The sequence below is a fragment of the Podarcis pityusensis genome, assembly GCF_964106645.2.
Source record: "Podarcis pityusensis genome assembly, chromosome: Z".
NCBI classification, from domain to species: domain Eukaryota; kingdom Metazoa; phylum Chordata; class Lepidosauria; order Squamata; family Lacertidae; genus Podarcis; species Podarcis pityusensis.
This window is the reverse complement of record NC_138044.1, coordinates 13,704,082-13,719,379: the sequence shown is the minus strand read 5'-3', so window position 1 is coordinate 13,719,379 and position 15,298 is coordinate 13,704,082. Positions and strand designations below refer to the sequence as shown.

General features: G+C 43.2%; 1 protein-coding gene and 1 long non-coding RNA gene across 9 annotated transcripts in view; one reads left to right on the top strand and one right to left on the bottom strand.

Moving 5' to 3' along the window:
* Window positions 1-15,298, bottom strand: part of NUP214 (nucleoporin 214) — an 83,927-nt gene that overhangs the window by 44,031 nt on the left and 24,598 nt on the right. For 5 of the 8 annotated variants that reach the window (XR_013981351.1, XM_080989528.1, XM_080989525.1 and 2 more), the window contains exons 18-23: window positions 13,008-13,111; window positions 12,202-12,384; window positions 8,467-8,549; window positions 6,769-6,852; window positions 5,716-5,964; window positions 357-512 (exon numbers count right to left, since the gene is read on the bottom strand). Coding sequence is in view for 7 of the 8 variants with exons in the window: in XM_080989528.1 (XP_080845654.1) it covers window positions 357-512; window positions 5,716-5,964; window positions 6,769-6,852; window positions 8,467-8,549; window positions 12,202-12,384; window positions 13,008-13,111 (859 nt within the window). In the remaining variant the exon portion in view is untranslated. The remainder of the gene's footprint in view (window positions 1-356; window positions 513-5,715; window positions 5,965-6,768; window positions 6,853-8,466; window positions 8,550-12,201; window positions 12,385-13,007; window positions 13,112-15,298) is intronic. The other 3 variants (XM_080989526.1, XM_080989530.1, XM_080989531.1) reach the window with 3 other exon arrangements.
* Window positions 12,232-13,655, top strand: LOC308467935. The gene is made up of 2 exons (XR_013981381.1): window positions 12,232-12,370; window positions 13,031-13,655. It is a non-coding gene; the product is annotated as an uncharacterized lncRNA (long non-coding RNA).

Sequence of the window (15,298 nt, the reverse complement as noted above, 5' to 3'; positions counted from 1 at the left end):
CGGCGTTTGTCTGCAGACAGTTTTTCCGGGTCATGTGGCCAGCATGACTAAGCCGCTTCTGGTGAAACCAGAGCAGCTCGCGGAAACACCGTTTACCTTCCCGCCAGAGCGGTACCTATTTATCTACTTGCACTTTTTTCGGGTGCTTTCGAACTGCTAGGTTGGCAGGAGCTGGGACCGAGCAACGGGAGCTCACTCTATCACAGGGATTCGAACTGCCGACCTTTTGATCAGCAAGCCCGAGAGGCTTAGTGGTTTAGACCACAGCACCACCCATGTTCCTTTGAGGAGATGTGCAGAGTCTACACAATCATTAGCAACCCCAAATCGATACCTGGTCAAAGTGTGAGGTTTACCTGGGTTCTGGGTAGCCATCTGTCTCCGCAATGCTGCCTCTGCTGCTGCCTGAGGTGCTGGGAGGCCAGTGGAGGGAGCGGGGGCTCCGTGCTTCACTGTCTTTGTTGCCAGCATTGTGCTGTCTGCCCCTTGGGGGATGATTCTGGGCATGGCTACTGGAATGGGGTGGGAGATTGTTAAGTTACTATGAACAGCAGAGAATCAAACATCTTGTAAACATCATGTAAGGTTCTACACACTTAGGCAGGAATAACTAGCTGCCCAAATATAAGATGGGGGGGCACCTAGTTTTCCAGTACTACATGTGAAAAGGATCTAGGGGTCTTAGTAGATCACAAGCTTAGCATGAGCCAACAGTGCAATGCAGCAGCAAAAACAGCTAATGCAATTCTAGGTTGCATCAACAGAAGTATAGTGTCCAGATCAAGGGAAATAACCAGTTCCACTTTGCCTTGGTCAGACCCAGCTACAGGACTGTGTCCAGTTCTTGACCACACATTAAGATGAATATTGAGAAACTGGAACATGTGCAACCAAGATGATCAAGGCTTTGGAAACCAAGCTTTAGGATGAATGGTTTAGGGAATTGGGTATTTTTAGCCTGGATAAGAGGAGACTGATGGGAGATATGATAGCCATCTTCAAATATCTTAAAATAACTGTAAACAAGTGAAAACGCTAGCAGGATTAAGGTAAATTCAACAGTATAATGTATAATAAAGGAATATAATGGGGGGGGGAGAGAATTAAACTAAATGGTTTTGTCAGACTATGCAGAAATTATGGGAAAATTAAAAGAACCATGGAAGGGGAAAGAAAGATGGGTTTTAGTTTCCTTCTCCTTTCCTCCCTTTGAAGTATCAGGCTCTGCTGTTCCATACCACAAACTGCTCTTGAAGGACCCTTTCAAAAACAGTTTGCTAGACAGCTGGGGAGGCTGCTATTTCAGAGTCTTAAGTCCACAGCACCCATATGAAATCAGTTCTGTGGTTATCTGGTTCTGGGCCAAGGGCTTTGAGGCCCTGTGTGCATTTTTTAAAAAAAAAATATATTGCAATGATTTGAGACCAAAACAGAAAGTAAAAGGTCCTCTGAGAACCCGTACAGTAATAATAAAAATTTACACAAAAGGGTCCTATCTTCGCAACAGCTTATCACAATTTCCACTTCCATTCCCAAAGGATGTGTTAATCTGTTAATGTTATTAGTTCTGCCTCCCAAGAGGCTTTCCTCAACCATACTAGCATGTGTAGAGGCCCATTATGAATTTCCAGCGCTTTGCAACAACGTTTCCTGCCATAAACAGATTTTCAATAAGGGCTTCATGGCTGCGTATGTCGAAGTTGGCTAAGTATACCTGAAGGAGTGTCTCCACCCCCATTGTTCTACCCGGACACTGAGGTCCAGCGCCGAGGGCCTTCTGGCGGTTCCCTCACTGCGAGAAGCGAAGTTACAGGGAATCAGGCAGAGGGCCTTCTCGGTAGTGGCACCCGCCCTGTGGAACGCCCTTCCACCAGATGTCAAAGAGAACAACAACTACCAGACTTTTAGAAGACATCTGAAGGCAGCCTTGTTTAGGGAAGCTTTTAATGTTTGATGGACTACTGTATTTTAATATTTTGTTGGAAGCCACCCAGAGTGGCTGGGGAAACCCAGCCAGATGGGCAGGGTATAAATAATAAATAATAAATAATTGTTGTTGTTGTTGTTAGTCTCAGATTAATCCCAACTGTTACAAAAATACTAGTATCTTTAATCCTGCTGCTTATGCACAGAATTAGTATAGGATGCACAAAACTTCCATTTCATTTACGGCCTACTGACTTTCTAGGGGCTATAGAGCCACCTCTCTCACATGAATATGGCTATCCAGTCCAACCACCTTCCTTGTACATCTATCTACCAAGCCACTGAAGTGTAGTGGTTAAAACAGCCTTTAACAACGTCTGGTTACTGTGGAATGGCGTTGGACAGCGAGTGAATTGGGGGAAGCATGAGGGCACCGTGCACTCCCAACTGAGGAGTCCGGCAGTGCGATTGCTGAGCTCTTTTCCCCACTCATTGGTCTGAAAAGAGTTGGGCGGGGGGGGGGGGGGGGAGACTGAGCCAAAAGCACCATGCTCCAACACAGCTCCACGGCAAAAAGTATCAAAGCAGTAACTTTTCCAAAAGTTTAGAGCTCTGAATTTTTTAAATAACAAACTGCATATTGAAATGGAAATCAATTTGGCAAATGTTGGGGGATGTAAAAAAGAGATCCACCCCAGACGTGTTTTTTTAGAAAAATCTGCATGGGAACAATCTATAAGGTATATATTTTACTTTATTTTTCCTATTAGTAATTAATTTTCACCAGAAATATAAAAATATTTGAATAAAGTGTATGGACTTTGTTGGCATTATTATTACTATTATTATTAACTTTGGTTTTATTATTAATTTTTATTATCATCTCCCTTTTTCTTTTTTGATCTTACTGTTATTGGCAGGTTTACCCCAGTATTGGATTATTCAGATTATTAATGGATTTTCCTGACACATGCTTCTCCTGGTTGGAATAAGACATTATTATTATTATTATTATTATTATTTCTCTGTGAGAGGGAACATTTACATGTACTTAACTGGCAAGACCTGATTTCTGATTTCAAGTTCAATATAGAAGGTAAAGTTATAGATAATCCGAAAGATATAAGAAAACATTTTGATAAGATTTTATTCAAAACTATACTGAGCCAAGGGACGCGGGTGGTGTTATGGTCTAAACCTCAGAGCGTAGGGCTTGCTGACCAGAAGGTCGGCGGTTCGAATCCCCGCGACGAGGTGAGCTTCTGTTCCTCGGTCCCAGCTCCTGCCAACCTAGCGGTTCAAAAGCACGTCAAAGTGCAAGTAGATAAATAGGTACCGCTCCGGCGGGAAGATAAACGGCGTTTCCGTGTGCTGCTCTGGTTCGCCAGAAGCGGCTTAGTCACGCTGGCCACATGACCTGGAAGCTGTACGCCGGCTCCCTCAGCCAGTAAAGCGAGATGAGCGCCGCAAACCCAGAGTCGTCCGCGACTGGACCTAACGGTCAGGGGTCCCTTTACCTTATACTGAGCCGGCAAAAAGAACATAAATAATATTGAAGATGATCTTAAGCAGAATAAACGCTGAATGAAAAACTCCCAATTTACGCCATGGGAGAAGTTACGGAACTGGGATTTGAAATTTACAGGAGGTCATACTTTGAAAGAAAATTATATGAAAATGATGTATTGTTCGTACTTAACTCCTAGCAAATTAGCTAAAATGTATAAAACAAGGTCAAATACATGCTGGAAATGCAAGGAAAAAGAAGGCACCTTTTACCATACATGGTAAAGTAGTAAAAGAATTCTGGGAGATGATATATAATAAACTGGGGGGAAACTGTTTAAAATAACTTTTTATAAAAAAAACCCCAAAGCTTTCCTTCTAGGAATTCTAGGTGCCGAAATACCAATGGACCAGAAAAGACTATTTATGTATGCGACCACTGCTGCCCGAGATGGAAAGAAGACAGAGTCCCTACCAGAGAAGAATGGCAGATTAAGCTGATGGACTATGCTGAACTGACAAAAATGACCAGAAGTATCAGAAATCAGGAAGACCAAAATTTTAATAAGGAATGGGTAAAATATATAATTTACCTTAAAAATTGTCAAACAACCAAAATGGAAAGAGAATTCCGTCAATTCCCCAGGACTTCCTTCTTCCCCTTTGTGGGTCCTTATGTTAACTTTCCCCCCTTGCATCGCCTCTATTAATCCAAATCTATTCTATCTCCATTACAACCATAATTCATCGTTAAACTACAAGTATTACAGTGGTATCTCAGGTTAAGAACTTAATTCGTTCTGGAGGTCCATTCTTAACCTGAAACCGTTCTTAACCTGAGGTACCACTTTAGCTAATGGGGCCTCCCGCTGCCGCCACACGATTTCTGTTCTCATCCTGAAGCAAAGTTCTTAAATTAAAATTATTAGTAGGATTGGAATAATACTTGTAGTTTAACGATGAATTATGGTTGTAATGGAGATAGAATAGATTTGGATTAATAGGGAAGATGCAAGGGGGGGGGGAGTTAACATAAGGACCCACAAAGGAGAAGAAGGAAGTCCAGGGGAATCGACGGAATTCTCTTTCCGTTTTGGTTGTTTGACAATTGTTTGTAAATTTCAAAATCTAAACAAACAAACAAACAAACAAACAAACAGCCTTTACCAATCAGATGTTTGAGGTGACATCTCCCATTAACCCTAGCCAGAAAGGCCTGGAACTGCCATGCAAGGAACTGGGGACTCTCTGAGGTCAATACCCCAGGGCCAGTCAATTGCTATCAACCTAACCTACCACACTGGGTTTTTGTGAAGATATACAGTAGTACCTTGGTTGTCAAGCGCCTTGGTACTCGTCCATTTTGGCACCCGAATGCTGCTGCAAACCAGGAAGTGAGTGTTCCAGTTTGCAAATGTTCTTTGGAAGCCGAATGTTCGATGGAGCTTCCGCAGCTTCCAACTGGGTGCAGGAACTTCTTACAGCCAATTGGAAGCTACGCCTTGGTTTCCGAACATTCTGGAAGTCGAACAGACTTCCAGAACGGATTCTGTTCGACTTCCAAGGTACCACTGTAGTAGGGAGAAGGAAACCATGTTTGCTGCCCTAAGCTTGTTAGAAGAAGGGCAGCATAATAGTGAAACATCAACAAATGCTGCAGTTTGCTCCCTCCCAGACCCTGCAGCTCACAGAAACTCAGTAAGTCAGAATACTGAGGCCCAGAAGCAAAGAGGTTGAGCAATTTTCAGCAAAATGAGCAAAAGAATGTGTGAAGAATTAGGTTGAGGATGAGTCAGTGGAGAATTTAGGTTTCTTGGCATAAAGTGTCCATGTTTTCAGCAAAAGAGATTCCAAGCAGGAAAACTAATATACTTGATCTGACTAATGGTCTACCTTAACTCAGCTCAGCATCTAGTCATCTCTTCTTCTTCTTCTTTTAAATGCATTTTTATTAATTTTCTTTAGCATAAATCAAACAAACAAAACAAATACAATCAAGTTCCATAATCTTATACCCACTTGTTTTTTCATCGCTCTACCGAGCGCGGACTTCCCTCCCTCCCTCCCTCCCTCCCTCCAGCAGGTTTTCATTTTATACTTTACACTTTCCTTTCTGCAGTTTATTTTAATCCTGCTACAATCTTTAGATTTCTACAATTGTTTCCTCAGCATCTAGTCATCTCAACTCAACTCAACACCTGGTCTCCCAACAAAACTGACAAACAAAAATCCTGCAAAATGAAACACAAAATGAGAAAGATGTGCATTCTATAGTCTACTCACTCAAAGTGCCCATTGGGATGTGGGGTTTGCCATGAGGGAGGGGCTGTATCATTAGACCAGGCTGAATTGAGGGGGTTCGGACAACGGGGGCATGCCGGGGAACTTGGATTGGGGCAACCTCCTCTTCCTCTGGATCTGGGGCTTGAACATCCTCATTCTCCAGGGACTGGGCAATGGAAGACGTGGAGCTAACATCATCCAAATCTTCATCATATCTCAAGGACAGGAAGGCTGATTGGGAGAGGTTGGCTGAAATCATAAGGCAAAGAGGGGATGAGAGCAACAGGAAGCCTTCCTGATTTGGAAGCTAATACAGTAGCTTTGAGGGGGTGGGTGGTATTTCAGAAGGAAGAGTCATGGAACAAGATGTGACGGGATATTGGCACTCTGATATCTTGAGGTGCCTTTGGTCTGACCCAGCAACCCCAAGATTAAAATTGGCTTAGACTGCATATATTGCCAATACATTTAAAGCACATAGCTTCCCCCAAAGAATCATGGGCTTAAGGTTGCTGAGAATTCTAGCTCCAAGGGGTAAACCATAGTTCCCATGCTGCTTTGAGGGAGAGTACATGTTTAAAATGTATAGTGTGAAAGCAGCTTTAGATTAATTTAAAATGGAACCAAGCACTTGGAAACAAGAGGGAGACAACAGCATACTCAAGTAAATCCCAAGGACTGGAGAAGGACAAAAACAACAACACCCCAACAACTCCCAAAGGGGAGCCCCTCCAAAAAGCAGGCCAATGAAGACCAAGCATGGTCAGTGGAGCTACAGAATGCCAAATTGTCAATTAAAAAAGAAATATACAAAATGTGTTGGATAGTGAATTGGTCTGATAGAGCCCCTTACAGCTAGTAGAGGAGGAAGGCATGGCTACCCTGAACAGAAGGACCCCTTGAAGAGGAGAGGAATATATTGCAATGCTTTGCAGCTGGCTCCACCTAATGGCAAAGGCAGGCTATTGTGTGTGTCTGTATGTCAGGGGGAGCAGACAGTTGGAAAAACAACTTTGCCAAGTGATGAAGTTATTTTCAAGTCCCAGAGGATACCTGGTGCAGTTGTCCTTACGGGCGGCACCTTCCTCTTAGAAAGCAAATTCCTCAGCTGGGCCTGCTTCACAGGGGACAGTTTGGCTAGAAGAGAAGCAAGAAGTGTGATTATTTATCAAGCACTGCCAGTATGGACCCGTATAATCCTGCAGACATTCAGTTTCAATTGCAAACCCTTACATCCACTTAAAAAAAAAAGACAAGGTTTCTAGCCAACTGAGTTCTAGAGCAGATCCATTTAAAAGTAATGGACTGAAGTAAGACATGCCCAACCATTTCAATACATTTACTCTGAGCAGGAGTAAATTAAATGTTAGGAGATACCAACTTGCTAGTTACACATAGTGCAGCTTGTTGAACTCAGTTTCCCAGATGTACTGGGAACACTTTATCAAATTAACCTGAAAGCCAGGCCATGGATTTGAAACCAGTAGCAACCGCCATGGACTCCCTCCTCCACTGAGAACAGCTTCCCTCAACCTGGCACCCTCTGTAGGTTTTGGACTGCAAGTCCCGCCAGCACCAGCATGCTTTTGTAGTCCATAACACCTACTGAAAAGGTGGCCATAGGTAATTCTCTATTTTAGGATTAAATAAGATTATAATATTTGATATAAAAGAATGGTTGCAAAGTGAAACAAGTTACGCATGCTAGCCTTGTAGCTCTCTTCATATGAAGTATTTGTAACAGTTAATCATAAAAAATAAAATACGGATGAAAAATTATTCTGGGGGGGGGGGGTTTGTATGTAATGTTAGACCTACTCAGAGTAGATCCATGGAAATTAATGAACATGACTAACTTGGGTCCACTCCAAGTAGAATTTAGCTGCATACAATGTTTTGTTCATTTCCTCCTTTGCTTTATTACATCACCATCAAACCAGAAGAAAAACGAGTCCTCATCAGTCACCCGGCCCAGTCTTACATACGCTAGTAGAATCTTCATGGTGGATTTCTGAAACTTTGTGAAGTTAGGGTTTCGGTTTTGGTTTTTTACTTCACACTTAGCACACAAAAGCAGTTGTTTTATGGACAATACTGTAGCTGCTCCATCTACATTTTTATTGCTGTGACTATATTCTAACTTGTTTTATAGCTTCACTGTGCAGGAAAAAAGCAGAGTCGAGGCTCGAAGAAGCGACTCAAGCTAGACAATTTTTTTTTTATAATTTCATACAGCGGTTGGGTTCACATGTTAACACTAAGACAAACCATGGTTTAGCATGAACATGCTGGCTCCTGCAGAGCAGATCGCAGTTGATTTGCCAGTCTTTTCAGGTCAGTTTGGTAGAGCAACTAAGCCAAGGACTGGCTCAGCTTGCATTCTGAGCCCAGGATTGCGATTTGGGATGCTCTTCCTTTACCGCAATCAGTAGCCAAGGTGCCACACTATGCTGAGCGAAAAGGGGAGTGGAACAGGTGTGAGCTCCTCCCTGGGATCCTGCATGCTGGTTGGGACTGATGGGAGTTGTAGTTCAACAACATCTGGAGGGCCATAAGGTTCTCCATACCCATCGTAAGTCATAGTGTGGTTGACTGTGATGTACAAAACCTTGATAAATTATTATACAGTAATCAAGACCGATTATTATCTCTGTGCAATGAGTACCCTAAAGTGTGCTTGTTACACAGAAAACAAACCCACACACATTAGCACTACACAAGGACATGACAACAGACCAATGTAGTCACTACCTGGTGATTTTGAAGTTCTGGTGGAAGGTTGAAGAGTAGCTTTTGTCAAGGCGTTACTTAGGCTCTCCAGTTCACTGTCAAGGCTGAGTTGATGAGAGTTAGAAAAGCAGCAGGGAGGGAAAGGAAAAAAGAAGCCAGGCATCAATCAGACCCTATTTACTGTTTCTGAAGAACTCAAAAAGCACAACTAACGTCGGATTCTTGGCACAGCAACGAGCCATGGCAGAAACATGGTCTCAGCAACTTAAAATTAGCTAAAGGCAAAGCTAAAATATTTATGGGGATGAACCCAACATTAGTCCTACTTAGAGTATACCCATCAAAATTAATGGACATGGCTGATTTAGATAAATTTCAATAGCTCTATTTGGAATGCAGCTTGGCTGAATACCAATTTTAGCTCAATTTTTATACACTGCAATACGATTTTAGTTCATATACAAACCAGGGGCATCTGCAGCAATGCTTATCAAAGCTCTTCCTCGATGGAAAAGAAACTGAAGCAAAAAATGTAATACTATGATGAGGTGCAGAGGAAGACACTAAGTTACCAATGCATCTTACCTATATGCTTACTGACACTTAGAAGAGGAAAAATATGTCCATATTTTATTTAGCAACAATATAGCACTTAATTGTAAATGGAACCTCTAAGTGGCTTACAAAAAGTAAAGCAAAAACAATAAAATCACCTGGTTTGATTATATACACACACACACACACACACACACATATATATATATATATATACACACACACACCCTGATTGTAATAAATAAAACCTTAAAGCACTTTACAATAAACTGTAAAATTAGCAATACAAAACCAGAAACAAATTTTAAAACCTTTTAAAAGAAATAACATGAGCAATTAAAAAGAGCTTAAAGCATGTCAACATCTGTACATTTGGAGATGCTTGCCTTATGAAAGACAAGATAGACAGAATGTCAACATTAATTTTAATGTGTTTTTTTTCTTCTTATTGTGGATTTTAAATATTTTTTAAATTCCTGTTTCTATGTGTCTGGACAAGCTTACCTAAACAAAAAATGGGCACTGAAAAGGGAATAGTAAAGGCACCTGTCTGGTGTCATTAAACAAGAAGTTCCAAAGTGATAGGACAGCATCCTCCTGTGATGGTTAGTAGGAAAAGAAGGCTCCACTGCACTTGTGGGAAGCAGGTTAGGCCAGTGGTTCTCAACCAGTGTGCTGTGGCACCCTGGGGTGCCTTGACTGACAGTCAGGCAAAACACTGGCCTCCGTCCCTCTCTCCCTCCTCTGATGCCCTCTCACATCTCTGCATCCCAAAAGCTTGCACAGCTGTTTGTTGCAGCAGCCCTGGCTACAAGCTCTCCAGGCAAATGGTGCCTCTGGGGCTGGCCAGGGGGTGGGGGGGGTGGCTGGTTGCCAGAAGCTGAAGTGGCCTCAGAGTAAGCAAACAAGCGGGTGAGAGAGCCCAGCCAGCCAGCCCTTGCTGTTGGGAATGGTACCATTGTACTATTGTACTGTGGAGAGTGTATTAATTTATGGTCTGTGTTTGTGGTTTGGGAGCTGCACAGTCAGGGGAAAAACAATGCTGTCCAGGGTTGTAAAGACTACAGAGAGAATAATTTGGTGCACTCTTCCCACCTTGGATCTAATCTATGCTTCCAAATGCCATAAGAAAGCTGCATATATAGTGCAGGATAGTGCGCACCCAGGAAATAATCTCTTTCAGCTTCTGCCTTCTGGAAGAAGGTACAGGGTTAATAAAGACTAGGACTAGCCGCCTGAGAAACAGTTTCTACCCAAATGCGATTTTGGTTTTAAACGCTTTGTAAGGAGTCTGTATGGGAGTATATTGTATTAAAAAATGGGGCATCAGAGTTTTTAGAGGGCTAACCAGGTTGGGATAGCTGGGATAGCAGGCTTGCTGGGTTTTGAATGTCTTATGTAGATTTTTCAATTTTGTTGTTCTGTATGGGACAATGACAATAAAGAGTATCGTATCGTATTGTATCAAGAGACAAGTGGGAGGCTGCGGGGGGGGGGGGGAGTTCAGAGACTAGGGGCAGTGGTGGCAGCTGCCTGGAGGACTCCCAAGGAGAGGGGAGAGGAGAGGAGGCTGAAGGAACACTCCACAAGGAAGGGTGTTTTGGGAAAGAGGATGCTAGCCCTTCAGGCAAGGGGTGACATAACTGGGCTCCTGAGCCCCACAGCGGTGCTGCAGAAAGAACGTAGTTGGTCAAGGCAGCCGTGGACTCAAAAAGGTTGAAAACCTCTAGGTTAGGGGATACAGTACCGGCCACATGGCATGCACACACTGAGCTCTGTCCTTCAACAGAGGGAAATGGGGGCTGCTACCATGGCTGCCCCCACATCCAAGTATCCAAAGTCTGAAACAACCACTTCAGTTTTCCCAGAAATAGAGCTGCATCTGCGAGCATTTACTGTTTTATATTTTTTTAAAAAAACAGTAGGGAATCTTTGATCCTCAACAATGACTCCCACCACACCTGGGCTATTGGCCAGGAGTGGATGGTAGCTGTAGTTCAACCACATTTGGAGGGCCAAAGGTCCCCCACCATCTGTTTTATAAGAACTCTTTATGTAGGCTGGCTTCCAGTGAACTCAGCTACTGTAAATATTGTAAATATTGAGTAGAGAGGGACCATTTTTTAGCTCACAGCTCTTAACCACTATGCTATTCTATTTAGACATTGAAGTACATATGGAGAAAGAAAAGCAAGCAACTCACAGGAAACTAGTGTTTACAGGCATGTTCTTTTGAGGAAAACTAAACTGGCCAGCAAGACAAGAAGATCCACCTGCATTATCAGTTACAAGAGGTTGGATTCCAAGTTCCGTAAGTGGAATCTGCCCATGGAATTGACTTTTCCATCTCCTTCCCCTCTAACTTGAGTCCCTTACCCACCATAAAACCCGCCATGATATGTTCTTCTTTGTGGGGAGGGGACTACCATGGTATAGAATGTGGTACTTGGGGATGGGGAAGGTGGTGGTGAAATCTGAGCAACTCAAAGCCCCCTGGGCAAAGGTAAGCAGCTTCTAGACATGTAAACACGTACGACTGTGCTCAGTATAAAGGATGGTGGGATACAGTTTCTAACAGAATCCACGGACTAAAAGTCACCGTTATTCAAACTGAACAGAGGAAAAGATTTTCAGAAAATGTTTACTCAATGATATTAAACACACACGCAAAGCTGGATGGGGCTGGTGATGGGTTGGAGGAATGTGGGGATGGTGGGGGTGGAACATGGTTCAACACACGTATCTGTTTCAGTCCACAACCCCTGAAAGCTCAGAAGCCTACTTAGTTTGTCCCACTGCCAAGTTCTCTGTTATTCATAGCACCCTTTGGGGCTTTAAGCACTAGATACACGCTGTTTAAAAAAAGTATGTATACACACACACAAGCTTTCCATTCCATCTAGACCCAAACACAAGGAAGGAAAATGTGGCTTACATCAAACATTAGACCCATTGAAATTAACAGACATGACCAACATAGATCCATTAATTTCAATGGATTGTGTTCAACTCAAATAGTAAACCTCTTGAAATTAATGGGCCTAACTTAGTAATCTTCATTCTTTTCAGTGTCTACGCTGAGCAAAACTTGGACACAATGCTCCTTCTTTGGCAAAGCTTTGGACTCAGCACTCAGACAAACCAATGCACTGCAGAGTGGGAAAGCAAAGCTGCTTGGGGGGTTTCTTGAGCTATGCCCACCTTTGTATGCTGCTGCTGGAAGAGGTGGTAGTGGATAGGCTCCACCGTGGCGTCTGATTGTACAAGCGGAGCTCCTGCAGGCTGCCCACCAAATTCTTCAGCCGTTTCAGCTGCTGGTCAATAATCTCCCGGTTATTGGTGAGGGCATTGAAGAGAGTCTCGCGCTCAGGTACCAGTAAGTGCCTATTTGGAAAAGGAAAAACCAGAAACCAAATTTCAACAGGGAGAGAAAGAGAGAGGCAAAAGAACACAGAAAAAAACAAAACAATGCAAACATTTAAAGAATGTCAAATATTAAAACACTTAAAGCACAAATGCAGATTGTAAATGGTAGGTCAGAGAGTAACGCTTCAAATCTCTGCTGATGGAGACCGCAGGAAGGGAGTGCTCGTGTCCTTGAATGCTGCTTATCGGTTTTCTACAGCCATCTGGTCGGCCACTGTGAGAACAGGATGGACCATTGGCATAAACCAGAAGGGCTTTTCTTATAAGAACTGGGGTTTTGTTTCGTTTTATGATACCATCAAATTGTAGAACTGAGGAATTGGAAGGGACCCAGAGGGTCATCTGGTCCTACTCCCTGCAATGCAAGAATCTCAACCCAGTCAGTCCCCTCGTCCAGCTTGAAACCTGAAACCGGACTCTGCTTAGCTTTGAAAATGTGCCAGCAGTTTTACTGCTGCACCAACTGGCATTTGTTATCATGCTAGATATTTGTGTTTTTATGTTGCAAACCGCACTATGATATTTGAAGACACTTGGCTTCTTGAGTATCACTTAGCTAAGAAGTAAGCTTGAAAACTCACTTCTGCTTTTTTTGCTGTTCCAGGTGCCGATCCCACTCCAAATCCAGGACATCATTCACATCCTGAACAGCAAATTTCACGTACTGGTGTAAGCGCCGGATTTCCTGCCCAGAAAAAAGAGGGTGGGGAATTTAGAATCATTTTTAATCCACTCAGGACACTATACAAGTGTGTGTGTGTGTGTGTGTGTGTGTGTGTGTGTGTGGTTTGTTTCAGGAATTATTAAGATTATCAAGAGTTTACAACCATACTGATTTGGTTTCCTTCTGTGGTTAATAACAGACTGTAATCTATCTAGATTTCAATGAGGCTTCCAGCACCCAGTTGAGGAAATGTGGGGCAGGATGAATAAATAACCAAAGAATCAGTGCAAACAACCTTAGAGAAGGCATTTATTTTAAAACATTTCTATCTTCTCTGACCCGGCTTTAGCCTTATTGGTGATTGGGCAGCTTGAGGACACTAAAATAGTCCAATTGGAAACTTGTAGCTTCACATCTGGAACTAGCCAATCACTGGAAGACACTGGAGCTTTTGGAGAAAGGCAGGTTGGCTGGGATTTGGGAAAAGGCATTGTTAGAGGGCTTGACGTACCATAGTAGAGTACAAAGCAGTTTGCAGAAATAAAGGATGAATTTGAGAAAATCAGGCTGTCTTTCTTGATTTATGTAAACCAGAGCTGCCCTCCCTCAGCCTGCACCTCACTCTGCTGCATGCCTAGACCTGTCTCAAGCCTAACTCACAGTGGTGCCGGGAGGGCAAAGTGAACCTTCAAGCATTTTGTATACTGAAAAGGGTTATTTAATAATGGAAGTGGTTTCAAGAAAATGGGGCCAAAGTGGAAAGGGCTGTTGCTGTTCATGGGCTCCAAAGAGTCATCTGATTGGCCACTGTGAGAAAAGGATGCTGAGCCAGACAGGCCTTCAGTCCAGCCAGATTCTGCTTATCTGTATCACGTTACAGATCTAGATTCACATGTTTATTCAAGCAACAACGACTCAATGCCCTATTTTAATTTAGATGTGGCATTTGGGGAAGATGATTATTGCCTGCAGGGGGCCTGTTGGCGCCTCAACTGGTGTGCATGAATGATTGAAAATTGTCCCCAAAAAGGCTTCTTTAGTTTAATGAATGTGCTTGTTCCACTGGCTTCAGAACTCAGCAGGGCTGCGGAAGATATTGATTTGCTGGCTGCTACACTTGTAGGGAGAGATGGCTGCTGCTTTCGGCAAGGATGTGTTGCTATTTTGAAGAGCATTGTCAAAAGAGAGAGAGAGAGAAATGCTTTCCTCGATTTTAATTCCCTATAGCAAAAAAAGAGGCAGTATGCCTCTGACTATCAGTTGCTGGGAATCGCAAGTAGGGACAGCGCAGCTGCACTCCAGGCTTTCCACTGCGGCACCTGGTTGGCACTGTAAGAACAGGAGGCTGGAGAAGGTAGGCCTTTGGCCTGATCCAGCAGGGCTCTTCTTATGGCAAGGGAGTTATCACCCAAGGGCAATAAGAGATTAACTAACACCCTGACCTTACATTCAGCCTTCTAAGGTACTGTTTTAATTATGGTTCCTGCTCAGAGGTCGCATCCCACATTATCCTCATGCATCCAAGCTGTGTCAATTACACAATACCAGCCAAGGCTCAGTTCAATATTTTACAGTTCAGCACGACAGGGGAGAAATAGCTTGTTTAACTTCTGACACCCCAGGGGAGGAGAAGCGCAAGCAGAGTGAGGTGAAGTCTATCGTTCGAAAAAACCTTTTTGCACATTGGCAGGAACTTCCTGCGGCAACCCAGCATTTACAAGCCCATTTGGCTTCCAGCCTCCCCATCCGTGAAATTAACTGCAGCAGCTCAAGTCCTTGTAAATCATCACATCGAGCAGCATGGCACTTTGTGGTGATAAAACAATCCCCGATGATGAACCCACTTTTTCTTTATAAAAATTGGGTTAGAATTATTAAACTGGCACTTCATTACAAAAACTCTGCCCTCCATGTTTGAAGACGGAGGAAAGAAAAATGTTGAGAAGATGACATTGGCTTAAAGACCAGCCTCTAGGCCAGCGGGCCAACAATTTGCCCTTTAGACAATTGTACAATAAAGGCATTGCTCACCCCAGAAACGTAGGAAGCTGCCTTAAATTGAGTCAGGCCATTGGTCCATCAAGCTCAGTACTGTCTACACTGACTGGCAGTGGCTCTCAGGGGTTTCAGGCAAGGAACATTCCCAGCCCTACTTGGATATGATGGGAACTGAATCTGGGACTTTTTACATGCAAAGCAGGTGCTCTA